Below are 27364 nucleotides of genomic sequence, written 5' to 3'. Positions count from 1 at the left end.
GTACTATATAACACTCAAATCTTGATTTTTCTATGAATTTTCAGATCGGTAACTGCCCATTTGTTCCGTGAAAAAATGGACTACAATTTAGTGTCACAAATCATCCAAGTGATTTTTGGGAAGGGGCCCTTGGCACGACACTACCCGAAATCCGTTGACTGTGATTTCATGAAGGGTTCATAAAAGGACAAGGAGAAGTTCTGAAATTTTTAATTTTGATCACACATGACAGAAAAACATAGCAAACAGAAACATTAAACAAGGGAGATATCAAGCACTGAATCAAAAAAAATTGTCACATTATATTATCCAAAATATTGATATCAGAATTGCTTTCTATGAAAGAATTAATCAGGACTTCAAAAATATCCATTACGCACTGTCAAAATTTGTCTCAAAATAAAGGAAAGAATGTATCAATATGCCCGAACTCCTTTACTGAATGGTTGAAGAAGGCAATACCAGGATCACCACATCCTTGAAGACCTAGAAGAATTTCCAAAGAGAACCTGCACGTTTAAAGATCACACTGATCAGCGCATGAACAAAGTTCTCGGAATATATTTGAAAAAAAATTTCACTTCTTTTGAAAAGTTGCTCATCTGTATTGAACAGTTGTGCTAGTGACTGAAAGCAGAAAACAACTAAAAGAAACAAAATCTTACACAGGCAATGCATGCACCATCTCAATAGGAGCAGCTTTCAGCACTTAACAAAGGTATGGGAATAATCTATTTAAACTCCTGATATGATGATAAGAAAATATGCTATCGAAGTTTCAAAGGGGAAAATATCAAGACAGATCAGTTGCTGGAAAGTTAGAAATAAAAGGTATATTTAGGACTAACCTTTATCAGCTGATCAACGTGCTCAGCCTGTATCAAACATCCAACAAATTGATCTAGGTATCATCACTTTCGCATTACTGAAATGTAATCCAGTCTCTTCTCAGCTATCTTTCTGTAATCTCCTCATGTAGCATTTGCTTAGCTGGTCTCTTTGGAATCAAATCTCGGAGAACTAGGAAGTTTCCCTGACAACTCTACTATATACAACTTTGAATGGCTGTGAACTATATGGTCGTTTGAGTAAACTTAATGGCATTCTCAACATATGCTTTTTGTTCCTTTTCCCTCTAACTAAAACATTGATTGTTTTCTCACTGTCAGGCTTACACTGCTGTCTCTGAACATGATAATCATTGCACCTCTCGGATTCTTCAGTTGGACCATTACTGCTATGTAAAAGGTTAACAGCAAAGGGCAGACCATGGAACTTGGATTCACTGATTTCCTCCCCATTACCTGATTGAACCACATTATCACGTAAGTTCTCCACTGCCTCTGATGCTGGAAGATCTGTTTCTTTCTTAGACTCATTCCCGGAGTCAAGATCCAATGGTAATGACAGATTTAGGTTCTCTGAGTTGATAGTTTGTTCCTTTTCCTCCAAAATAGGTTTAGCAATTGGTTCAACCACTGTTGGTGAGGGAAATTCTAATGGATGGCAGCCAGGCCAAAGTGTGACAGGAATGTATTCTTGTGTGTTAGCACGTACATTGCATTGCCAAGCAAATTGACCATGATGAAACTGGTTGCTGGTTAATTGAAAAGTGCTAGGTGGTAGCGATGGGGCGGGGCCCTGTGTGTAAGGAGGGTACACAAATGGTAAGGGGTGGAGCATGTTTGGTGTTGTTGGGGGCGAAGGATACGGGTGGTGAGGAGAGGAAATTGGACTGGGCAAAAGAGTAGCATGTCCTTGATGAAGTCCCATATTTATTGGCCAAGGACCAACAGGTTGAACGGCTCCTGGACCTGAAGAGAGAGCAATATTCATAGGCAATGGTGCAACACGTGGACTAACGACTGATGGATTGTATGGAGCTGCTAAAGCTGACAACTTCTTGTTAGAAACTTCTCTAGAGTCACCTTGACATGTAACTGGAAGTTCTAATTTCTGTTCTTCTACCCCTTGCAAAGTGGTTTCCGAATCATTATTGGATTTACAGACCAATAGATCTTCAGTACAAGTACCAGTTTCCGACGAAGAGTGAGCACAATTTGACACATTATCTGTGTGAGTACCAAACTCTTCATTTTGACTGGACTCATTATGGTTGGACTGCACTTCTTCCATACACTCAGATACAACCACCAATTCTTCATGATTCTTTGCACTATCGGGGTGCATTTCCTCTTTCTCTTCAAGAGCTTTGTTTTCATTTCTCAGTTGATCTTTGGAACCCATGACTGAATCCTGGATGTTGCCTTCTTGATCATTCTGTGAACTTTCTGCTGTGGACACAGATTTTTCCAGGGCTTGTTTGTCCTGTTCTTCAGGTTCCTCATCCTCGGGATGTCTCACCTGCAACATAGATATGGTACCAGGTGGTGCCAGAGCTACTTCCTTATATGAAGGCGATTTACCCAGACTTACTATTGAACTTCTCTTGGCAACAGCTCCAACCTCTTTCTGTGCAGATACCGGCCTTGAGTCTGTTGGAGAGCATAATGTCTCATCTTCATTTTTGGAGTTCTCCCCCGAACCATCTATGTTGGTTGATGAAACGGACTTCACCCTATATGCCACAGTTTTCACAGTTTTCCGTCCATACTTAGCCCCTGGGGATGAAGTCTTCGCTACATAATATTCTGCTATGCTTCCTGCAGGAACTGCACGTTTCTTTAAAACATAAATTTTTCCACTTTGGTGGTTATTCTTCAGTGTGGCATGTTCCAATTCAGCAACAAGATCATTCTTCTGTTGATTAAAAACCTTAGTTCCATGCTGACGTCGCTGCCATAGTCGTTTTCCAAACAAGCCAGATGATCTTGGTTTTTGAACTGGCTGCCACCCATCTTCTCCTTCAGCAAGTGTTTCATGTGATACATCATTGGAATCAGGAGTTCTGATTTGAGGTTCCCTTATTAATGGCTGTTCAGGCTGGACAAGTTTTTCATCATGAGATTCTTTCACAGTATCTTCGGACTGAACTGGCCGAGAAAATGAAGCATTGTTCACAGCTGCCTCAGCATCAGAGCTGTGGACTTGTTCATCTTCCTTTGACTCCATTGTAAGGGAAACTTTTGGGGGAACTTCAGTATCTGAGGTGGCTGGATTATCATGAATAACTTTCTCCTTAGCCTATAAATCAAACATAAAAGAACACGGAATTCAGATTATCATATAGAAATTTGAGTTGAGCACTTAATATGAAAAGCATATTTATTTGTTGCGTTAAGAGAAAAGCTGAATTTTCCTTCAGTCGGAATGGCTATTTGGTTATCTAAGTAGGAACATGAGCAACATGAGAAAAACAAGAAAAACCTTTGCAATGTGATTTCGTCTCTTTGATCCCATGGCTTCTTTCCCTTTAGCATCCTGACTGGGATTTATGTAGTCAAGCAAATCTGATACACTGGCAATAACAATTGTGAGTAACTTAGTACCAATCTAGATTGCTGATTTGATCATTATCCAATACACGAAGCCTTGCTGATTTGTTTTTTTCTTAAAAAAAGAAGCCTTGTTAAATTTGAAGTGGTTAGAGAATGCACAACACATTAAGAGAAAGTTGCTAAATTTAAAGTGGAAATTTACATGCATGAATCGCCAGATCCCCAAAAAGTGATTTACCTTAGGTGGCCCTTGCTGGCTATAGAAGCATCGGGCTTTCGTGTCCCATTTCGAGTAGCTTCTTGCTGCTCAAAAGCCTTTGATTCAAAGTATTCAAGCCACGCAGCTGCATCCTGTAGCATATACAAATAAAAATCATGAATTGTTCAACCACACTCTCCAAAAAGTTTGTGGCAGAAATATTCACAACCAGAGACTATATAGTACATGGATCAAGAATCTCAGGAACTTAAAGAAAAAAGAGTGCAAAAGAACTGGCTTCAACTTTATTGCATTTTGAGGAATAAGAAAGACACTAATACCTGAGTTCGGAGGTCATCTGGTCCCAGCTTTGCCCTAAGTATTTGTAATGTTGTCTGTTCATGCTGAACACTTAGAGCGTATGCTTCCATCAATGAGAGGGCTATTGCAATGGCATGATAACTTGCAGCTGTCTGAAATGAATTAAGAAATAAGCATATGTTTATCTGAAACATGCGAACCCAAGCTTACAAAGATTATCGAAGTACTGTTCATTTAGGTACTCATTTTCAAGTAAAAGACAAAGCACCCAAAGGCTATAGTAGAGAGGATGGACGTTCAAAAAAATTCAGTAATGAGAGAATCTAGCATATCTTCATCATTCCATTGGAAGGAAAGAAATCAATTGATAAATAAATAAAATCACATAAGAATACATGAATAAGGCAGTAGTAAGAATGCTAATTATTAGCTCTATTAGCACGCAACCTGAATATGGTCTGGGCCAAGAAGTTTTTGGTTGCATTTCAGCGCTTTATGAAGATATCTTAGTGCAACGTGCACATTACCCAGGCCTTCCTCCATCATAGCCACATTTATGTATGTTGCCGCAGTATTCGGATGTGATGGGCCACAAGTGAGATGTAAAAGATATAATGCTCGCTTCACGTATCTAGATGACGGAAAATCAAAGGATTATTATAATATCGTATCAATCATAAAACAAGGACAGAAAGTATATTTCAAACCTAGAAAAGATCAATATCTCAGAATTATAATAACCAAAAGGGTGAAATGCACTGGAGTAAAATCACACACAAAGATAATTGAATAAAAGGGAACAGTCCCTGTAATCATAGTGTCTTAGTAGTATGATAACTGGAAGCTAATACTCCATATATAAAGTTGGAAAATGCAAAAGGTTCATCTTTGTAAAGAAACTAATACTCCATATATAAAGTTGGAAATGCAAAAGGTTCATCTTTGTAAGAAAAAAGCAGAAAGTTCTTCCATATTTTAAAAAGGAAAATTCACAGGTAGGAATTTGTGGAATAATTTCAGAGTGCTAAAGGCAGTGAGCAATGAACATACTTGAGAGCCAATTCCGTGTGCTGTAGCCTGTAATAAAAAACAGCAAGATCCCCATAACTTTTCATAGTATCAGGATGATCAAGACCTAGCTCTCGCTCATTGATATCCAACGCTTTTTGCTGATAGATAGTGGCCTGTATATAATGAACAAATAAACAGACTTCAGTACTGAAATAGACATGTAAAATGCAGATATAGTATGTATAAATTCAGTTGAGAAATAAACTTCCATAGTTTCCCCAATATGCAAATGTGAGATAGTACAAAAGATTTAGCAAGGACCTGGTTGAAATCTCCAGTGTGATATAAAACAACTGCAAGAAGGCTGTAAGCACCAGCTGTCATGCGGTGATAAGGACCACATACTGCTACCAACTTTGCGAGGGCCTAAAGTCATTGATAAAAAGTACAGCTGTTCAGTAGCCAAAAATCAAGGCAGTAGCATTAGATTAATTCAGCTTTTTACAGATTGTTTTATCTGAATGTCTTTCTGGAGTTAATCTACAAGAAAGGAGAAGAAAAAATCCAATGCGCAGTTTTTGACCCAACTGCTGGATCTCCAAGTAGAAAACATTTTAAGGAAGCCCCACAAACTTATCATCTCCAAAAGATATGTAGGCACATTGCATATGAAATACCTTTGTTCCATAGCTAACAGCTTCTTCAAGTTTTCCTTTATCCAAGGCAGTTTTAGAGGATTCCAAGAGTTGCCGTCCATCAGCGGATGAGCATGCCGCTTGCTACAGTACAAATATCACATTTCCTTTTAGGTGAAGAATTCAATATGGAAAGGTGAAATTACAAAATCTACTTCATTATGGTGGATAAGGATCCAAGCTCACCTTATGCACTGGTACAAGGCTGACTATATCTTCCTTCTGAAAAGGGCTTGCAGATTTCATATCAAAGTCTCTTGGTACAAGCTCAATACCCACCTAGGAACAGATAAAGGCAGACCTTCAAAGCATTACCATGATGTGAACTCTTGCCTATATCATTCTTTCTGACAACTACTAGAGAGGCTGACTACGTAATTAGTTTGTGATGTTGATCTAACCAAACAGCAAAAAATTTACATCTTGATTTTGGGCCAGTGTTCTTAATAAGAAATCTAACTGAGAGATGCAAAAACTATCTACATACAAGTATTTGGCACGCAAACATCGTGCTTTGAAAAGCATATGCATAAAAAGATATCTTGCTTTATTTGAACCCTACAGATTTAGCAGGTACACATAGGTGTAGAATATCGATCTTGGATTCAGAACAATATGCCAGTTGAAATAACTTGGGGAGGCAAAAAAAATTTAGGTAGCAAGAAATTGTAAGTCTGCCAATTACATGTATGCATATTTGATAACCTCATGCTAGAGTAACTTTCCAGTATGTTCCTGTAATTAGTTAAACAAACATCACGTGAAAGAAAAAAAAGTTGCACATTCCAAAAGAAGTTCCATTCATATTTCATCTCTTGAAGCTTAAATCTAATATACCTTATGGCATAAACCACGAAGGATCGCAAATTTTCTAATGTCTTCGTAGTTGAAATTCTTTATATTCCATTCGTAGCGCTTCATAAGGAACACTTCAAGCCAATTCCACACAAGAGAATTGACACCAGATGGCTGATCAGGTTGTTTACTTTCAGGAACTCCAAGCATTAAATTCAATGCTGCTGCAATTGCTGCTGCCATTTTCTCAGGCTTCTCAACTGCTGATATTACTGCCTGCAGGATATGCTTAAAAGCGCGTACTATCATCTCATGTATGCAAAGAGATTGCACATGTGATAACTTCTCTGAAAGCTTAACCTGGTAAAAGGAAGAAACATTATGCATTAATCATTATGTTGTACTCAAGGAAGATAATATGGGAGGCTATTCCCCATTCAAATAGCAAGTGGCGTTAACAACATCTACATACTACAGCAGGACAACTCATGCACCCAAGTATGGTGTGATGGTGAGCCGAATAGAAAATATCCTAGAATGCATGAAAAACATATCAGTCACAGGAACTGCAAAAACCTACAACTTGTCCAAGTGATCGCATCCGAAGACCTCTAGTATGCATGAAATCTGTCAATGTCCGACCATCTACTGGCGAGAGCTCTAAAGAACCAAAATCTGCAACCTGTTATCCATGATAAATGTCACATGTAATAGAAATGATACTTCCAATCTGATTTATATTAAAGCCAATATATATAGTTACCAGTTTCGGCAGTGCTACATCATCATAATATTTTTGGGATAACTCAATCAGTTCGTGCAGTGACTGTCAAGATTAATAGCAGTCAAAAACCTGTTTTAACATTGGAAGTACAGATACTGAAACCACATATATGAAATGCTACCTTTGCATGAAGTCCAGTCTCTGACTCTTTTAATCGAGAGAATGCAGCATGAGACAACAATGATTTTAACATAATCTCATTTTCAATTGCACCATTATCAATCTGAGATTCTGCCACATTCAATGTTTTTTCAGCTTCATCCTTCACATCATCAGCAGCAGATTTAACGATCTCATTTTGTTGGTCTACCGCAATTCCATCTAATGTCTTCTTTCTACTTTTAAGGGATTTAAGCGGTGTTCCTAGTCCCTCAACCTTCATTTCATTTTTGGTTTTCTCATTAGACAGTTTCTTCTCTTTTTCTGTTTTCTTCTGATCTTGTAAATGTTGTATCCAGCAGGCTCCAAGTTCCCATCTCACAAAAGCATCCAGATCACGTTTTTCTTCACAAAGCTCACCCAGACTGTCTTGCAACAGTCTCTCAACAAATGCTTGGGAATATTCAAGTTTCTCAGATTCCAATGTTTGAGAATGTGCAGATGCTTTATTTTGTTCAGTTGTAGCATTTTCATGTAGTAATACCCTTAAACTGCAAAACATGAGGTCAAAGTAAGAACTAATTGAATTAATGACAGAAAGCTAGAAAATCCTAATAAGACATAAGATTAGATATTGGTTAAGAGCAGACATGCATGGTTGCACAAGCAACTTCTTTTGTGAATCAATTTGGAGGTAAAGGAACAAATTGTGTAAACAAAGAAGAATCAATAGTAATTAATATGCTACTAAGCATAATTACTAGAAAAAGTAGATCCCACAAACCTATCAATATTTAGGGCATTAGCACCACCGTCAGGCTGTTCAAGAAGCAATTGGCTTCGCAGTGGAGTATTTGCACTTGCATTGTCTATCCCTTGGACTTTCACACATGCAATATATCCACAATGCCTCACATTTACAACACCTAAAGTGACAATATCCTGCAAATATTTATTTAATAAAAGTTCTATCAAAATGGAGCAAGATAATAATGGACAACAGCAGTACTTTTCTAATTCCCCTAAGTTTCTTACATGAGCAGCCGTATTTTCATCAGCTGTGATCCCCTTAAGCAGGTTTCTTTCAACCAGTTTCTTGTCATCCAATCCTATAGCTTGTTCTCCATCAATCTTAGTATCGATCTTGCAACTAGCATTAGATGCATCTTTCATGACAGTTATGCTCAAGTCCCCAACTTTCTCTGTATAGATAATTTGACTTTTTGAAGAAGAATTAGAATATTCTGGAGTTTGCATTACATGTTTCATAGATGCAATGGCCCTGAAAATTGCAACGTCGACAAATAAACTGTGAAGCAGAAAAGCTTTTCTATCTCTAATTTGCCTCTCCTCAGCAGTTTTGCATGGCATGGATGCAAGAAACAAAAGTTCATTTGCATAAGGTAGCAGGTCACTTTTGCCATCTCTGCCTAGACCACCTCCATTCCCACCCCATTTTTCGTCTTCTGTGGGCAGAGGGGGAAATGTAGATGGTGACTGCGCCGCTGCAGGTGGGATAAGCCATGTGTTGGCTCTGAAGCCAAAAGGAAGGTTTCCGAACTGCAGTAAGAAAATACCAGGTCAGGTATATAAAATGACAGTTTATCAGTGAAGCTGCAGCAAAAAGAGTAGTAGTATTCCTCTACCTTATTCCTTTCTGAGAATGCTTTCATGAGTTCATCATAAGCCTGAAATGCATAAATTAAGGTATGTCAAATCTCATAAATATTTACAGCCTTTGAAAGGGAACAATCACAAAAAAAAAGTGCAACATTGTTGACCAGCAACATATGTTTAGCTATCTTGAGCTGTCAACCTGGAAAGAAAGCACTATCTAGCAGAATTCTTACAACGATTCTTGGAACTGCAGCTCAGTAGTGCACTAGATTTTGTTTAGAATCCCAAGTACCTCAGATGTAAGAAAGTACAGTCTACACAGCTCAACATGATGAAATGGAATATAAAGATTTGTATCCATTGAAATTTAAAATTTAACAGGAGCGATGACACTTAAAAGATCTGTGCATAGCAAAAATGGATACTATTAAATATGCATGGCTAGTTTAAGTCCCTGCAATCAAGGTTGGAGTGCTTACGTTATCGAAGGCTCTGCTGAGCTGTCTCAGCAGGTCAACCAGATTGTGACAAAATATCTGCTGCTTTCCAGTGCCATAGAAACCTTTCCTGGAAGCCTCTATAAAAATCAATTTGCCATTGCACAATTTCACCTGCAAAAAAAGTTGCTCAAATTCATGCATTATTGTAAAGTCAAAGCTCAGAACATTCGTTCAAGAGATAGAAACAGGTCTGACCTCAAGAAGGAAAAGATGATCATCATCACCAGAAAGGTCATCGATGCTTTTCCTCTCCGCCCTCCTTATAACTGCAGAAAGGATTTATAAGTGTACACCTTATTTTCTCATAGAAATCCCTAAGGAAAAGTCTACGACAAAGCAAGAAACTAAGAAACCGGACACACGTAAACCAACATTATCAGTTAAAATCTGTGTTAAATCTAACGAAAATGGAACAATGCATCAGCTATGCATAGTAGAACTTGCAATCGTTTCACACATCTTAACATATGCGTTAGATAATAAGTATGAAATACACCAACAAACAGTTCTCTATCGTGATATCACCACCTACTGTTTATCTATGTTATCTATCATGATTTGCACATCGATTCCTCCTATCCTATGCAGTATGATTATGCACCTCCAAACAGATTTCCGCCGAATTGTAAATCATAGTATCAGTTTCAATTTCTGGCGCCAATTTCATTATACTATTAAGTTCAACTGTTCCAACGAAATCGGAAAAAACTACAGAGCTGGGAAAGGTAATTCCAGCTAATAGATGCAAAGAGACGATGTAAAAAAAAGCGGCAGACATTACATTGAAGAGGAGGCGTGAGGTGAGAGAGAGAGAAGAACTCGTAGAAGCTCCCAAGCTTCGGAGAAGTGTTGCTCATCTCTCCTTCTCTATCAATTGCAGCTGCAGACCCGTCCTTCGGATTTGACTCCACCGGCAGCGGCGGCGGAGAACTGTCTTTCTTATTCTTCGCGCGGAGAGACTTGCTTGCTTTCTTAGAAGCCTTTCCGTCCTGAGTTCCACGGCCATCTTTGGCCTCTTCTCCGCCCTTCGAATCCGCGGAGGCCGCCTTAGGAGAGGTTACCTTTTCCGGTGACGGTCCAAACGACGTCGTGCAGGCGACGATGTCCAGCAGCCGTCTAACGTGCGCCGTGGCGCTATCTTCATCGTAGTCCTCTGCATTGAGATAACGGAGGGCATAAATGGAATTTACACCTTTTAGTTCTTACGACACCGTATTGGTAAATTCATAGAGTTTTTAATTTTTGCATTTTCTTTGTTACTTACCTTCCACTAGCGTGACGGTGCAGGGTTTCAGTGCGGACACGTCCACCGTATCTTTTAATCGTGGGCCCCTCACCTGTTTTTGAATGACAACAATATAAGAAAGTGGGTAAATGATTATTGTTTGTACTCCAAATCTGCTTTGGGAAATGGAATGACACTACATTTTTAACTAATTAAAAATTATACTCTCTCCTGTCACTCATTAAATATATCATATTTGACTTATTCGTGTTTTAAGAAATTGTTATACTCGGTGGAGAAAAGTGGGTAAAAAAATAATGGAATTTGATTCATACTTTTATATAATAGTTTTATAGTAATAAATTGTGAATGAGAATGAATTAGTGGAATGTGAGATCCATTATTAAAAATAGTAAAAATGAAATGAGACATATATTGAACCGTATAAATAAAAAAATATGTGACATTTAATAAAAACCAGAGAGAGTACTACTCATGATAATATCCTCGATAAAATATATTCGTAATTTAAAATAAAATAATAGTGATGTCAAATGTTAGAGAAAATCCAATTAAAAATTACACTCATGATAATATCATCGATTAAATATATTCTGTGATTTAAAATAAAATAATATAGTGATGTCAAATGTTGGAGAAAATCCTTGAAATAGACAACTGCAGGAGAATTATTGAATATTGATCAAATGACACTATTTTTAAAAAGAATTTAGGCATTAACTTACTTTTGAATAAAATAAATTTTTTGGATATTATTTAAAATATCTTTGACAATTAATGAAGGGTGATCGAAAACGTTAAATGCCACCTAATTACCTCATGAGATAACGAGTAGTTAGTGATGTTGCTCGTTACGGTATTGACCGACAATAATCGACGAACATCTATGATTCGGTCGGTAGAAATTCCCTGCATTAAATTCAAATCCAAAATTTTAAATTATGCATATGCAACAACAAAATAACATATCCATTTTATTGAATTCGCAATTTGATTATTAATATTCCCTCCATTCAAGATCTCACATTCAAATGGAAGCTCAAGTCTCTCTCTCTTCTTTAGTATTTTTTCCATTTTCTTTTTTCAACCACGTTGTGTAGGCAACATTTTGAGATCAATTTGTGGGCAGTCTATATTTAATATATTTCTGAGTGAAAAAATTTCTACCATCTCCAATATTTTCCAATAATAAATTATGGGGGAAGAAACTCACGCTTGTTTGCACCTAAAATTCCTTCAAGAGAAAAATGTACTGGTGATTGCAGTGTTTAGAAAAAATAAATAAAATTCAGATTAACACTTTAGTTTGAGCAGACAAATATAAAAACTTTTATCCTAATTAAATACTCCTACTACTACTCCATTGGCCATTCGAATTTGCAGCATATCTACATTTCATTTTATTTAATCTGCTCATCATGTTTTTGTATTCGAATACATTTACGTAATAAACAATCACAAACCTTCAAAATAACATGAGTCTCATCCGGCAGATTCACTTTAATATCCACAACAACTGGAAGAACTGCAAAAATATAAAATAAATTACTACCATTAATCGTAAACTTAAAAATAATTCGTATATATATAGTTAAAAAATAAATACCCTTTTCTTCCTTCTTCTTCTTGTCTCCCTTGGTCTTGCCGCGACCACTCTTCGGTGCCATTGCAAAACTAGATTGATAGAATGAAGACTCTGAAGATTATACGTTTATATTAATCATATATGCTTCATGTTATATAAATAAGATTGAAGAACCTATGATACCGCATTAAATTTTTGCTGGTTAGTACAGATGGGTATTAGCTACAAGATTCTTGTTATTTACTGTATTTAATTTTAACAATTTACAGAAAACAACAAATTGAAGATAGTAATGAAATACAGAAGTGTCAATAGTAGAATGAGAATCTGACAAGCTAGAATCCAGGAATTAGTTGAAATGGTGATTTAATGCGACTTTTTTAAGGTGAGAAATACTAACCTGTAGTAGAAGGTTGTAACCTGCTGTGTAGAGCTGCTGCAGAAGGTTGTACTTTAAAGTTTAAATAGTAATGAAAAAAAAGTGCAGCATCAAAGACTTAAGTGTTGAAGCTTTTCAAGTACTAGAGAGAGAGAATGGAAGAAGAGCTAGAGAAAGAGATATAGAGAGAGGTGGGGTGTGATAAGGAAGGAAGGGTTGAGATTTAAGAGTCAGAATTATAGTGGCATTTTATGGCAGCTTCTGGCCATAGGCAGTGATTAGATTTTCTGATTTTAAACCTATATTCTTTTCTTATAAATTACAAAATTTGTATTCACAAATATTATTTCGAATAAATAGATCATTTTTATATACTACTATATATATGTCGAGCAATGATTCGAGTTCGGCATAGAAACTGTATCATTACTCGCATTTTTGCGCTATGAAATTTTGTTCCTTTCATATTGAAAATGTTTAGTATAATATATCCAACCACTTCTTTAACACCAATATCTACGTGGCAATATATTTGGTTTAAAAACGGTACTATATTATTATTATATCAAAATTTATACTACTAATTTTGTACCAAAAAGTAATTTTAATTGTGGACTACACAAATTTTTATATCATTACAAAAAGCTTAGAATTTTTGAAAGACATAATTGCGTTGAAAATGTTTAACAAAATAGCAACAATTTATGACGCAAAAATTAAGAACAAATTAATTTAATTTTTTTTTATTTTTTATGACTTTTTTATTTGCATTCTTTAGTTTTTGTTGGAACACAGATAATAAGGACGTTTTTGGTCTATTTAGAAACACAAATTATCCTTAATTGCATTAAAAAAGGTTATTAGTGGATATTTTTGCTGTAGTGCATATAGAGAAAGAAAAAAAAATTGTTGAAGTATTGTTATTGAAAAATGACTTTATCTTATATATGTAAAAAAAGAAAAACTATCGGCGTGTATATTGTATACAGCCATGCATTTCATCAACTGCACATGTAATTAATTATAATATGATTTCTATAAAAAAATAATTATACTATAGTAAACTGCAAGACTTTTTATAATCTTATTGAAAGCAACTCAAATCACAAATACTACTATAATAATGAGAACAATATTTTTTGCATTTGTTTTTCAATTTTCTATATAATTAAGGTTCGAAATATTAAGCTTATGTAAAACTATAAAATAAAATAAAATAAAATGTGGAATAAGAGGAGTTGAAATTCCAAACGGTCATGACTCTTGGATTATATTAAAACTCATTTTAGAGTTTTATTTTGTAGCACGGATGTCGAGTTCCAATATTGATTATTCAATAAATTTTGTTGCGCAATTTTCATCAATCTTGACCATCTTGTGCTTGTTTTAATTATTTTTCTTATTCATCTTCGAAATGTTAAAAGAGTTTAATGGAAAAATGACCTTTTTAACAATACGAAAAAAAAAGCGAAGTGGAAGGAATTTATATGATGTGATCAATCCGCGTACATGTTTTTCCTCATCTTTTTAAATGACTAGGTGAAATTCATATATACACGTATTTATTTTTGTAAAAAAAACCATTCCAATTTCCCATCAAATTATTCTGACCTGGAATTAGATTTAATTGCTTTAAGAATTTTATTACTATGAGTTACTATATAGTATTTCTATTTGCGTCTGTGACTCTATGGGATAACACAGTTGGCACCACAAGTATTTTGCATTTAGCGAGTTTCTGAATTTAGAAAAAAAATAGTCAATTTTCGGAAATCGACCAAAAAGGATGAATAAACAATACAGACAATTTTTTTGTGGTGCAATCAAGTACTATTATATTGCACGCATGTCTTTTCATGTTTTTCTAACCTCATTTTAATACTACTAACGATTTAATTTACAAATTACAATAATAAATATGTAAAATTGTACTCCCTCCGTACCCAAGAATTATGAATATTTGGTTCGTCACATATTTTAATGAATAATTAGAAAAGTAAGAGAGACAGAAAGAAAAAATTTTAAAAATATTGTTGGTGGAGAATGAGTCTCACCTCGTTAAAGATAAATGAGTTTTCAAAATTAGAAAGTTTATACATTTCAAAGACGGAGTAAAAAGAAAATAGTTTATTCTTTTGAGGGACGGATGGATCATTCTTTCACAAAATTGTTTCTCCGCAAAAAGTCTAGGAAACCAATAACAAATATTATGATTTGAAAGTTAACTCATAATTAGTTTGATTAGTAATTTTCATTAAATCTCACATTAAAATTAGTTTTGTGAAATGTGTCTATTTTATATGGACGGGCTAATATAGTTTAGACCTGTAGCATTGGAATAAGCCAATTAACGAGCAATGATCACTAAGTAATTAGCGAATAGAACATGATTACGATAATTAGTGGTGCGGTAGAAAGTAGAAACCCCAACTTACTAATTTATTCGTTCATACTAAAATAGGACATTAGTTTACATAATCAATTTCACTCTGTTGAACTTCATATTGTTAAAATATTAAAGATGTGGTAAGTGCAATATTTGAAAATTGTGTGAGAATGAGAAAATCGACTAAAATTTTAATTTCAGCCATCCACTAAAAAATAAATCACCATCAAATGGGGCACAAATTTCATTTAAAATAGTCAAAGACTTAAAAGGTACGTAGAGTTGTGTATAAACTGAACAATATTTACTAATTAAAAAGTATACTAGGAGTATCAAAAAGTATACTAGGAATTGAAAAAAATGAATGGAGAATGAGTCATAAATCTCACATTAAAATTAGTTTTGTGAAAAATGTCTATTTTATATGGACGGGCTAATATAATAATATATGTCTATTTCTTTTAGATTCATTTCGTTTTTATCCATTTTTTAAAGTTTTTATTCGTTTATGTTAGTAATCCAAAATGAGTTCTTTCTCTAGTCTCACGAATACCGAAAACAAATTATACAATTGTTTTATTTAATTATTCATTTGTGATAGATAATCATTCCAAAATAATTTTTATGAAACTAATTAATCTCCGTGCAATGAATATGATATTAAAATGGAGTATTTGATTTGGTTGATGACTTTGCAATTCTTCTACTATATTCTCAGTAAGATGGTTTTAAAAAAAATTGGTGAGCATCATGAGAAAATGCATTCTTGTTTATTTACTATATGAAGTATGTGTGTGACTGTGTGTGAGAGAAAATAGTGAAAGGGATTTTTTTAACAATAAGCAAAATGCTCAAAGCCTCAAATAATGTCAAATGATTAGTTAGAGGTTAAAAATGCGAAAGTAAACAAGCCACAACATTTATACTTTTATTTAGAGTTACTAGTGACAATCAAAAGTAGGTAAAAGATATCCCAATAGCAAATCAAGAATATAAGTAAATCTCAATACCAACTAAATTTATATGGCAATTACCTTTTTTATAAGAGTATCCATCCAGAAAATCTCAATATCAACTAAATTTATATGGCAATTACCCTTTTTATAAGAGCATCCATCCAGAAAATCTCAATACTAACTAAATTTATATGGCAATTACCCTTTTTATAAGAGCATCCATCCAGAGTGGATGCCTTAGCAAAAGCCCTAACAAGAGTCCTAGTAGTTGCCATATCAGTATGTCCTATCTTTATGCAATAGTGAAGTTTTAGTGAATACCTTATCTCTTATCTACTTTTCATTTTCATTTTAAATTATTGTTTTTTAATTTTTTAATTAAACTAAAATACTAAAATATATTATATAAAACAGCACAAATGCAAAAAAAAATGTGGAAACGGTTGTCGACATTATGGGGGTTTGGGAATTGACTCAGATCCATTGTTGAAAGTGTGGATATTGAGGGAATAGAGAAGAGAAAGTGAAAGATTTGGTGTGTGAAAAGTGAAGAAAAATAGAGTATTTGTAGTGGTTTAATTAGTGTTTAAATAATTTAAAATTAAAAAAAAATGGAAAATGATCGGTCTCGAGCATTGGCCTGCAATGGGCGCCCGATCTCACGCCCGATGGATCGGGCGAGAGATGGGGCGCGACCGAACTCTTGGTCGTCCTCGGGCATGTCCGAGACTTGCAATGGATGCCCGATCATGCCCGAGCCCGATCTCGGCTGATCGGGCGTGAGATCGGGCATCCATTGTGGACGCTCTAAGAAAATTAAGCCAGCGTACCAACTAGGGGTGACAAATCGTGCGTGTTGTGTCGTTATCGTGTCGACACGATAACAACAAACACGAACACGACCCGTTAAGAAAACTCCAAACACGAACACGAACACGAACACGAACACGACCTGCTACCCTCAGACACGAACACGACACTAACACGACACGAACCACTTCGGGTCAACACGACACAATAACAACACATATATGACACAACACAATAACGACACTATAATAATAATATTATAATATATTATATTATTTTTAATATGAAATTTTAAATTTTAAATTTTTTAAAATAAATAAAAATAAAAATAATATTATAATATACTTAATGTGTAACACGAACACGACACGAACATGACACGAAATAATATTATAATATACTTAACGTGTAACACGAACACGACACGAAATTTTCGTGTCGTTATCGTGTCGACACGAACCCAATAAGCTTTGACACATACCCATTAATTTCGTGCGGGTTCGTGTAGTGTTATCGTGTCGTGCCAAAAATTGTCAGCCCTAGTACCAACCAAATTTATGCGACAATCAACCTATATAAGATGCAAACCAAACTTATTATAAAAGATAATTTAGTGATAATAAAAATAATTTGATTTCATTCAAATATATTTTTATGTAGTTATTAAGTAGACGAATAAAACAATCTAGGAATAACATTTTTATTCCAATATGTCTATCAAACAATAGAATTATCAGTAGCTTTCTATTTTAGTTCATTTCACGGTTCATCCATATCATCAGTGGTGGATCCAGGTGGGATCGAGCGGGGTCAGTCCTCACCTCTGGCCAACAGAACTCCATTAGTTCCACCCTTTGAAGTCACCGTAGACCACACAGTGCACCGGAGCGGGAAAGAGAGTTGTCACTCTTCTTAATGAAATAGTTAAATAAATGAGGGGAAGAATTTGAAAAAATGAAAATGTAGAGAATGAAATTGGAGTTACAGGCGAGAAGAGGGGAAGAAGAAGATGAAAAGGAAAAAATACTTATTGTGGGACCCACACGTTTGGTTATTTGAATCACTTTTATATGTTTTGATAATTGCATATTAAATTAATGGAAATTAATATAATAGTTTTAATTTTCAATTTTAATAATTCACTTAATTAACTTTTCAAAGTGTGATCACTAATAATGAATGCTAGTACTAGAAATTAAATTAATTAAGTAACTTAATGACACAATATTAAATTAATACCTATAAAATTAAATACTGTAACTAATTTTTTTTTCCAAAAGTAATGGATTGGTAATTATATACATATCTATCTTATTTTAATAAAAAATAATAAAAATAGATAATTTCAAAAATATAAAAAAAGTTGTGTTCAATAATTTCCAATTCTTTTAAGTAATTAATCATGAGACCACCAGAAGTAGTATTTTTATCTAATTTTAATTAAATTTCAAATATCTATTTATCTATTTTATTACTTTTATCCAAAAGACTTAGTATCGAATTATGGAATTTAACAATTTAATTTTTGTAAATGAAGTCAAAAAAGAGATGCATATTGTTTAAGGCGAATTGTGATTTTTGAGCTACTTATTTCAACAACGTATTCAAGCATGAAAATGTATTTACGAAGACGATGATATTACAACACGTTGTTTAATTACTTTTATAGGATTTATGAGGAGAATGGCGAATGAGGAAGCAACAAAAAGGACGCCATGAAAATCGAAAAATAATAAAATTATCATTCACTATGTACGACCCCACGAATTTCGATTTCTGGATCTTCCATTGCATATCATACTATAAAATTTATTCTAATCTGAAGGTTGGAAAACATTCTATAAAATTTATTCTAATCTGAAGGTTGGAAAACATTCACCAATAGAGGAAACAATTTAGGTGTACAGTTTCCACTGAGTGTGCGCCTTATACATACAAAATAATTTCTGTTTTTTATAATCATTGACTTTTTCTGGGTTCGTCTTATTCCACTTAATTCTTGATACGGTGTCGCACTCCTGTCCAATTTAAAAAGAGAAAAAATAAAATAAGAAAATATTACTGTACAATTGAGATACAATATTTTAGGACCTTTTTAATTTAAGATGTAAAGAGATTTGAACTCCTAATTTTATGGAGTACTATTAACCAACCAGAAATGATAAAAACTGAATGTTTTGATTACGATGGAACATACCAAACATTTATACTTTTATTAAGAGTTACTAGTTCAAAAGGAGTTAATAAATTATTTTATTTGTATTAAATTGATTAATAAATTTTAATCAAATTATAAACAAAACTCATAGTTCTTTATTTTGCATCATTCAAAATTTTAATATTTAAGTCTACTCATTCAAATATCTGTCACATTCCCTATTATTTTATGACGTACAAGAGAATGTGACAAATATTAGTTACTCCCTCCGTCCCACATAATTTTATCCATATTTCATTTTGAAACGTCCCACATAATTTTACCCATTTCACTTTTACCATTTTTGGTAGTGGACCCCATATTCCACTAACTCATTCATACTCACATTTTATTATAAAACTAATACTTTAAAAGTAGGACCCACATCCCACCAACTATTTCAACTCACTTTCCATTACATTTCTTAAAACTCGTGCCGGATCAAAGTGTGTAAAATTATGTGGGACGAAGGGAGTATGTATTTTGCATCATTCAAAATTTTAATATCTTTTTCATTAGTAGGAAACCATTTCAATTTTCAACATTAACATCGATCCCGGATGTCATAAAATACTTCCTCTGTCCTATAAAATTTGTTCAATTTTTTTACCATTTCGGTTCGTTCCACGAAATTTGTTTCACTTGGAATCTACTAGAAAACAACATTAAAAATAGACCGGGACATTTCTTCCAATGTGGGACCCTCATTCCACTATACACCTCCATTTAATACAAAGTCAAATAATTTCTTAAAATCTGTGTCGGATCAAACTGGGACAAATTTTGTGGGATAAAGGAAGTAAGAGGGAATGTGGCAAATATTTTAATGAGTAGACTTAAATAGAAAAAAACATATGTAAAATATTTGTGGTGATAAACTAACCAAAAAAGGTTAAATTCTTAAATACTATAAATATAAGTTTAGTATTAATTTTTTAATAAATTTAAATTTAGTAACTAATTTGATAGAAGCATTATAATTTATAGTAACCTATAATTAACCCCTTTTAGTATTAATGAAAAATGGCTAAAACAATATGTATATTCATAATATGGGCTTAAAGCCCAATATGTCTTTCTTACTTGCAAGCCCAAGTGACATATCAGAATCAGAAAAAGTTACCCGACTTAGACCGAATACCCGCAAATATTTGAATTCCCTTTTTTATCTCGCGCCTATATATACAATCTCAGAAATTCAAAATATACTATGCTTTCAAATCCGTCTTAGCTTTCAGCTCACACACAATCCATGCGCTATAGCTCGACGAGATACAAAAGATCGGAGCAGACTTCAAATTTAGAGAGTTCGAATCAGCAAACTCAAGTTGAAAATGGGGAAGAGATTGAGGAGATCGCGATCAATATGCTGCTGCGCCTCCCCACGCTCATCGCACCGGACTCCTCATGCGATTTTCAGCTGGTATGGATCTGAGTTTGTTTCCTTCCAATGTTTGTCTACGAACTTTAGTTTTTTTAGTGTCGAAATGTGCGAAGATGAATAATATTGCTGATCTATATTCTGTACGTGAGACTGTTTCGCTTGACTGTGGTTTCGATCGAGTGAGAAATAAGGATCTAATTTGTGGTTGAATGTTTTTGTTGTGTTTCGAATTCATGAAAGTGTTGTGTGGCGTGATCCGAGTTTACAGAAACACTGTTATTCAGCTGACATTTGGAATCAATTTTGAGGTGGATTACATCTGTTTTTTCTGTATATGCTGTTCCTCAATCAGTCTCACTGATTTTAGTTATTGAACTTTCCCATTGATTTTTGAGCTCACCACGAATGATTAAGAGATTGCACCAAGCTTCTCCATACTTTGATATATGACTATTTATGCAGTAGCATGTTTATGATCTGAAAGATATTAATTCCTTCTTAATTCTGTTAATATTTAACATGAAAGGTATGAAGAGGATGTATGGACTGAGGTTGCCAAATATTTGGATGGGAGATCTCTAGTGATGCTTGCTGTAACTTGCAAATGGTTTCATCGCATTATGATGGAAGACAGTGTGTGGAAATATGCATGCTTGCGCGACCTTCAAGTTCCTGACCCTGGAAACGTCCCATTCAAATGGATCGAACTCTACACCACAGCTTTCGGTATTATCAGTACCTTAGACATTTGTCCAATTGTTGAAATAAAGAATTTCTTTCCGCTGATATATAGAGTTCACATTTGCAGATGGAAGTCACACTTACATGTTTCGTCAGCAGGAGAAGCATATTGGTAATGCATTTTGTTAACATTTAAACGTTTGAGAATGTTGATAGCTGTTAATGTCATGACCTGAAAATATGTAATAGAGAAAATTTAAGTTACTTAGGATAGTTATTTCTAGAATGGCATTATGAGCTATTCTTTGATTGTTCATGCTTCTTTCTGTTTTTGAGTTCAATAAACAGTCTTCTGTCAAAACTCATTTTACATTTACCTGGTATAGATTGGATGCGAATTGGAGCTTTCTTGTTTGACTCACCCGACGCTCTCCTTACTGAGAGTCTAATAGAAAGCATAAAAACTCCCAAAGAGGAGACAACGGAAAAGTTGTTTCACAAAGAAGGCTTCTGTTTGTTAAACAATATTAAAACTGGAATCTGGATTGCTGGTAATTCAATCGTATTGTACAGTTACTGCCTTTGATTCAATCATGTACGATATAATATGAGTATCCATACTGCCTTCTATTCAACTGCGTTTCTGTTTGAAGACTTGCAGCTAGTCCGGTGTCCTGTCTGTGACCTTGACACATGTGATGGTGAGTCAAAAACTTTGGAAAGTTTACATTTCTAACTGCCTTTCTGTGGTTTGATTCAGACCACATGCCAAAATATTTGCTCAGCTTCATTAGCACATTTCACTTATAGATATCCAAAAATAAAACAAGCAAAGTCATAGTCATTATCTCATTTGACATGCTCGACAATGAAAAAGATCGGTCACTAAACTGGACAAGTATTTTATCATTTGATGCAGGAACAATGCAGACATTGGATGCAAGGCATATTGAACTCTTTTTGAGTGAGGAATATCATAGTGGGATCTGGGACTACTATCTTTTAGGATCCCATAACATCAACAAGCAGGCTGATGGGGCTTCTGGTGGGATTTTCGACCTCAAACATATCAACGATGAATCAACCTCTGGTATATATCATATCAAATCCAATCCTTTTTATCTTCATCAACTCTCAAATACTACACTCTGTTTACCTCTACAATCATCCTTATGTTATCATGTGTCATTCTGAATAAACTTCTTCAGATATCTTTGATTACAAAACATGGGTGGGAAAACGAATTGACTGGCAACCAAAAACAAAGATAACTCTTCACGCGGTAGCAGTAAACACTAATTTGCAAGAGAATGAAGGTACCATTCCCATTTTTGACTCTCTGAAACAGTAACAGTACTGCATCACAGAATGATTAAGTTGCCACAGCTCAAAAATATGAAGTGATAAGAATACTATTTCTGATTAACATGATTCAGGTCTTCAGATCAAATACCATGCAATGAGGGCTGGGAAAGGCGGTGAAGTCGTATCAATTCGTATATCTCAACAGCTGCGCTAATTTTGCCCTTAGCCTATCCATTTTCTGAATAAGAATTTTCGTCTTTAGCTTATAAATGTCTCAACATATACAACCATTTTTAAGGCTTATCATAAAGCAGGCTAGCCATGTACTTTAACTTCATTCTTGCACACCAAAATATGATCCAGAAATTCTTTTATCGATGCAAAGATAATTTTTTTTCAGAAGTGTTTAGTTTTGATTGAAATGTCCATAACTAGTGTTTAGTTTACCTTAATATTAGCATTTAGCTCTACCTTATTTCTTAACCATTTGAAGTATGTGTGTGATGAGAGACAGAGAATAGTGAGAAGGATTTATTTAACAATAAGCAAAATCTTCAAAGCCTCAAATCATGTCAAATGAGGAAGTAAACAAACCACAAACTCTAGTTAATCATTTTGCATGCAAAATGTAGAAAAGGTAAAGAAAAAAAAAATGAAAGTGATCAAGAACAGAAGTAAATCTCAACACCAACCAAACTTATATGGCAATTAGTCTTTTTTTTAAGAAAGTAAAGCCAGCGTAGGGAACCAAATTTATGCGACAATCAACCCCTATATGAGATGCAAAGCAAACTTTACTTGGTTATTAATTTAATTAATAAAAATAATTTTATTTTATTCAAATATATTTTAATGTAGTTATTAAGTACTACTACTACTATATGAGTAAAATCAATCTAAGAATAACATTTTTATTCCATATGTCTATCAAACAATAGATTATCATTCATTTTCTATATTAATTAGCTCTAAATTCTACTGTAGTCCATTTCACCCATATCATACCAAAATTTATTCTAATTTCAAGGTTGGAAAACATTCACCAATGGAGGAAACAATTTAGGTGTATTAGTGTATAGATTCCACTGAGTGTGCGCCTTACATACAAAATCATTCCGTTTTTTTATAATGATTCACATTTGACTAGGATCGTCTTATTCTATTCTTGACAGGGTAGGGTGTCGCATTCATGTCCAATTTGAAAAGAGGAAAAGTGAAATAAAATATTACTGTACAATTGAGATACATATCTTTTAGGATTTTTTTTCAATATAAAATGTAAAGAGATTTGAACCCCTAATTTATATTAACTCACCAGAAAGGATACAAATCGAATGTTTTGATTACGATGGATACAACATACCAAACATTTATACTTTTAATAAGAGTTAGTAGTTCATAAATAGTTAATAAATTATTTCTTTTGTATTAAATTGATTATTAAATTTTAATTAATTTTAAAATAAATACTAACTCTGTATTTTGCATATTCAAAATTTTAATCTCTCTCTTTTCAATCTGTAGGAAATTATTTCAACATCAACATCAACATCAACATCGATCCCAGATGTATTAAAATAATAGGGAATGTGACAAATATTGTAGTGAGTTATGAGTAGACTTAAAAATAGAAAAAACATACTCCTATGTAAAATATTTATGGTGATAAAACTAATCAAAAAAAGTTATATTCTTAAATACTACTCCCCCGTCTCTAAAATATTTGAACATTTGGTAGACACGGATTTTATTATATAATTATTAAAGTAAGAGAGAAAGAAAAAATATTGCAAGTGGAGAGTGAGCTCCACATCATTAGTAGTGTAGTGTAATGACATAAGTTGTAAATAAAATGATATGTAGGCAAGTGTTGTTTAACTATTCCAAAATTATAATGTTATTTTTTAGGGACATATTTTTCAGGGACGAAAGGAGTATAAATAAAAGTTTAATAGTATTCATTTTTAAATGAATTTTAATTTAGTAACTAATTTAACACAAGCATTAGTAATCATGAAATTAACTCTTTTTAACAATTAATGGGCTAAAACAATATGTATATTCATAAAATGGGCTTAAAGCCCAACCGTTGTTTGAACTTACAAGCCCAATTCAATATGTATATTCATAAAATGGGCTTACAAACAAATGCCCGCAAAAATTTGAAATAATTTTTATCTCTCGCGCTTATATATAGAAATTCAAAATATAATTTTATATCCGTCTTAGCTTTCAGCTCACACGCAATCCATGCGCTATAACTCGACGAGATATAAAAGATCGGAGCAGACTTCAAATTTGGAGAGTTCGAATCAGGCAAACGGAAGAAATTCAAGTTGAAAATGGGGAAGAGATTGAGGGAAGCGCGATCAATATGCTGCTGCGCCTCCCCACGCTCATCGCACCGGACTCCTCATGCGATTTTCAGCTGGTATGGACCTCATTTTGTTTCTTTCCAATGTTTTTCTACGAACTTTGATTTATTTAATGTCGCGATTGTTGATTCATATTCTGTACGTGAGATTGTTTTGCTTGAGTGTGTTTTCGATCATGTGAGATACGAGGATCTGAATTGTGGTTGAATGTTTATGCTGTGTTTCGCACTGATGAAGGTGTGTGTGGAACGTGATCCGAGTTTACAGAAACACCGTTATTATATTTAGATGACATTTGAATTCAATTTTGAGGCAGATTACATCTGGTTTTATGCTCTCGGGAGATATATTTGCTCTTCCTCAATCAGTATCATTTGATTTTAGCTATTGGACTTTTCCATTGATTTTTGTCTTGAGATCTGGTTTTCCACCTTCAGTATCAACTTCAAATAGTGCTGAGGTCACTTGGAATGATTCAGATTTCCGAGATTGCACATTTGCACCAAGCTTGTCCATAATTTGAACTACGACTAATTATGCAGTAGCGCATGTCTTTGATGTTGAAGGTGTTTTAATTGAATTCCTTCTTAACTCAACATGAATAGGTATGAAGAGGATGTATGGACAGAGGTTGCCAAATATTTGGATGGGAAATCTCTAGTGATGCTTGCTGTAACTTGCAAATGGTTTCATCGCATTATGATGGAAGACAGTGTGTGGAAATATGCATGCTTGCGTGACCTTCGAATTCCTGACCCTGGAAACATCCCATTCAAATGGATCGAACTCTATACCACAGCTTTTGGTATTATCAGTATCTTAGACTTTTGTACAATTGTCGAAACAGAGAATTCTTTCCACTAATATATAAGGTTCACATTTGCAGATGGAAGTCACACTTACATGTTTCGTCAGCAGGAGAAGCATATTGGTAATGCATTTTGTTTAACATTTAAACGTTTGAGAATTTTGATAGCTGATAATGTCATGACCTGAAAAAAAGATAAAAGAAGAATTTATGTTACCTAGGATAGTTATTTGCAAAATAGCATGATAAGTTATGATTTCTGCTCAAGTAATAACTTGACATCTATCAGTTATATTTTTTGATTGTTCATGCACTTTCATGCTTTTGAGGACAATAAACAGCCTCCTTTCAAATCTCATTTTACATTTGCCTGGCATAGATTGGATGCGAATTGGAGCATTCTTGTTTGACTCACCCAACGCTCTCCTGACTGAGAGTTTAATAGAAAGCATAAAAATTCCCAAAGTGGAGACAATGGAAAAGATGGGGCACAAAGAAAGCTTCTGTTTGTTAAGCAATATTAAAACTGGAATCTGGATTGCTGGTAATTCAATCAAATTGTATCCTTACTTCCTTTGATTCTGAGTATCCTTACCTCCTTCTGTTCAACTGCTTTTCTGTTTGAAGACTTGCAGCTTGTCCGGTGTCCTGTTTGTGACCTTGACACATGCGATGGTGAGTAAAAACTTTGCTCAGCACATTCTGTTAGATATCCAGAAATTTGAGATATAACAAACACACAAGCAAAATAGTGGTCATTTGATATGCTCGCCAAAGATCAGTTCCTAAACTTGACAGGTGTTTGATCATTTGATGCAGGAACTATGCAGACATTGGACGCGAGGCATATTGAACTCTTCCTGACTGAAGAATACCGTAGTGGGATCTGGGATTACTATCTTGTAGGATCCCGTAACATCAACAAGCAGGCTGATGGGGCTTCTGGTGGGATTTTCGACCTCAAACATATCAATGATGAATCAACCTCTGGTATATATCATATCAAATCCAATCCTCTTTATATTCATAAACTACATTCTGTTTACTACTACATTGAATATTATGTTAGCCTGTGTCATTCTGAATAAACTTTTCCAGATATCTTTGATTACAAATCATGGGTGGGAAAACGAATGGACCGGCAACCAAAAACTAAGATAACTCTTCATGCGGTTGCAGTAAACACTAATTTGCAAGAGAATGAAGGTACCATTCCCATATTTTTACTCTCTGAAGTAGTAGCAGTACTGCATCATAATTTTGAAACAAAAAAACAAACAGAAAGATTAAGTTTTCAGAGCTCAAAAAAATATGAAGTGATAAGAATACTATTTCTGATTAACTCAGGTCTTCAGATCAAATACCATGCAATGAGGGCCGGGAAAGGCGGTGAAGTCATATCAATTCGTATATCTCAGCAGCTGCTCTAATTTTGCTCTTAGCCTATCCATTTATGGAATAAGAGTTTTCATCTTTAGCTCATAAATGTCACCACAAATGTAACCATTTTTAGGCCTATCTTAAAGCAAGATAGCCCTGTAATTCATTCCTGCACACCAAAATATGATCCAGAAGTTCTTTCATCGGTGCAAAGACAAACTATCCGAAACTATGTCTAGTTTTGACTGAAATATCCATAGCTATGTTTAGTTTACTTATATAGCTCTACCCTACTATTTCTTAAACCTTTGAATCTGTTTCTTAACTGAAATGGCCAAATAGTCCCAGCAACGCCAACTGTTCATGTCAACTCCATGGCTGCATTTGAAAAGGTAAAATCAATACTACTTTTTTTTTTCTTTCCAAAAGTCAAAATATACCATCAGCGCATGT

The 27364-nt window shown here is 34.3% G+C and overlaps 3 protein-coding genes across 3 annotated transcripts; 2 read left to right on the top strand and 1 right to left on the bottom strand.

Moving 5' to 3' along the window:
* Positions 1–278: 278 nt before the first annotated feature.
* On the bottom strand, positions 279–12828 carry LOC125193768 (protein REDUCED CHLOROPLAST COVERAGE 1-like). Its single transcript, XM_048091640.2, has 25 exons — positions 12651–12828; positions 12272–12361; positions 12129–12190; positions 11482–11574; positions 10684–10756; positions 10201–10572; positions 9615–9685; positions 9399–9530; positions 8949–8990; positions 8338–8862; positions 8087–8244; positions 7325–7853; positions 7183–7245; positions 7000–7101; positions 6462–6779; positions 5811–5903; positions 5607–5708; positions 5251–5355; positions 4969–5102; positions 4366–4549; positions 3939–4070; positions 3637–3749; positions 3328–3418; positions 849–3144; positions 279–509 (listed from the first exon to the last, which is right to left on the bottom strand). The coding sequence occupies exons 2-24, from the start codon at positions 12330–12332 to the stop codon at positions 1021–1023; spliced, it is 5679 nt and encodes a 1892-aa protein (XP_047947597.1). The 5' UTR covers positions 12333–12361; positions 12651–12828; the 3' UTR covers positions 279–509; positions 849–1020.
* A 7418-nt stretch (positions 12829–20246) lies between these two features.
* LOC125192235 (putative F-box protein At3g61730) lies at positions 20247–22703 on the top strand. Its single transcript, XM_048089748.2, has 8 exons — positions 20247–20401; positions 20889–21088; positions 21171–21215; positions 21430–21594; positions 21697–21744; positions 21963–22133; positions 22252–22359; positions 22480–22703. Exons 1-8 carry the CDS (start codon positions 20313–20315, stop codon positions 22560–22562), a joined length of 909 nt encoding a protein of 302 aa, XP_047945705.1. The 5' UTR covers positions 20247–20312; the 3' UTR covers positions 22563–22703.
* A 1987-nt stretch (positions 22704–24690) lies between these two features.
* On the top strand, positions 24691–27113 carry LOC125192358 (putative F-box protein At3g61730). The gene is made up of 8 exons (XM_048089898.2): positions 24691–24779; positions 25329–25528; positions 25610–25654; positions 25911–26075; positions 26159–26206; positions 26351–26521; positions 26630–26737; positions 26879–27113. The coding sequence occupies exons 1-8, from the start codon at positions 24691–24693 to the stop codon at positions 26959–26961; spliced, it is 909 nt and encodes a 302-aa protein (XP_047945855.1). The 3' UTR covers positions 26962–27113.
* The last annotated feature ends 251 nt before the right edge of the window (positions 27114–27364 follow it).

This window comes from Salvia hispanica, chromosome 4, assembly GCF_029641045.1.
Source record: "Salvia hispanica isolate PSC_SH4W2 chromosome 4, Shi_PSC_v1, whole genome shotgun sequence".
NCBI lineage: Eukaryota > Viridiplantae > Streptophyta > Magnoliopsida > Lamiales > Lamiaceae > Salvia > Salvia hispanica.
Note: the sequence above shows the minus strand (reverse complement) of the source record. Positions and strands in the feature narration are given on the sequence as shown.

What these genes read in the sequence shown, in the direction of transcription:
- LOC125193768 (XM_048091640.2), bottom strand. Translation starts at nt 12,332, where the DNA reads ATGGCACCGAAGAGTGGTCGCGGCAAGACCAAGGGAGACAAGAAGAAG. An exon ending in CTGTTAGCTATGGAACAAAG is followed by an intron (nt 5,356 to 5,606) that starts GTATTTCATATG and finishes CAATGACTTTAG; the next exon opens with GCCCTCGCAAAGTTGGTAGC. An exon ending in CAGATGACCTCCGAACTCAG is followed by an intron (nt 3,750 to 3,938) that starts GTATTAGTGTCT and finishes TATATGCTACAG; the next exon opens with GATGCAGCTGCGTGGCTTGA.
- LOC125192358 (XM_048089898.2), top strand. Translation starts at nt 24,691, where the DNA reads ATGGGGAAGAGATTGAGGGAAGCGCGATCAATATGCTGCTGCGCCTCC. An exon ending in CCTCATGCGATTTTCAGCTG is followed by an intron (nt 24,780 to 25,328) that starts GTATGGACCTCA and finishes CAACATGAATAG; the next exon opens with GTATGAAGAGGATGTATGGA. An exon ending in ACTCTATACCACAGCTTTTG is followed by an intron (nt 25,529 to 25,609) that starts GTATTATCAGTA and finishes TCACATTTGCAG; the next exon opens with ATGGAAGTCACACTTACATG.
- LOC125192235 (XM_048089748.2), top strand. Translation starts at nt 20,313, where the DNA reads ATGGGGAAGAGATTGAGGAGATCGCGATCAATATGCTGCTGCGCCTCC. An exon ending in ACTCTACACCACAGCTTTCG is followed by an intron (nt 21,089 to 21,170) that starts GTATTATCAGTA and finishes TCACATTTGCAG; the next exon opens with ATGGAAGTCACACTTACATG. An exon ending in CAACGATGAATCAACCTCTG is followed by an intron (nt 22,134 to 22,251) that starts GTATATATCATA and finishes AAACTTCTTCAG; the next exon opens with ATATCTTTGATTACAAAACA.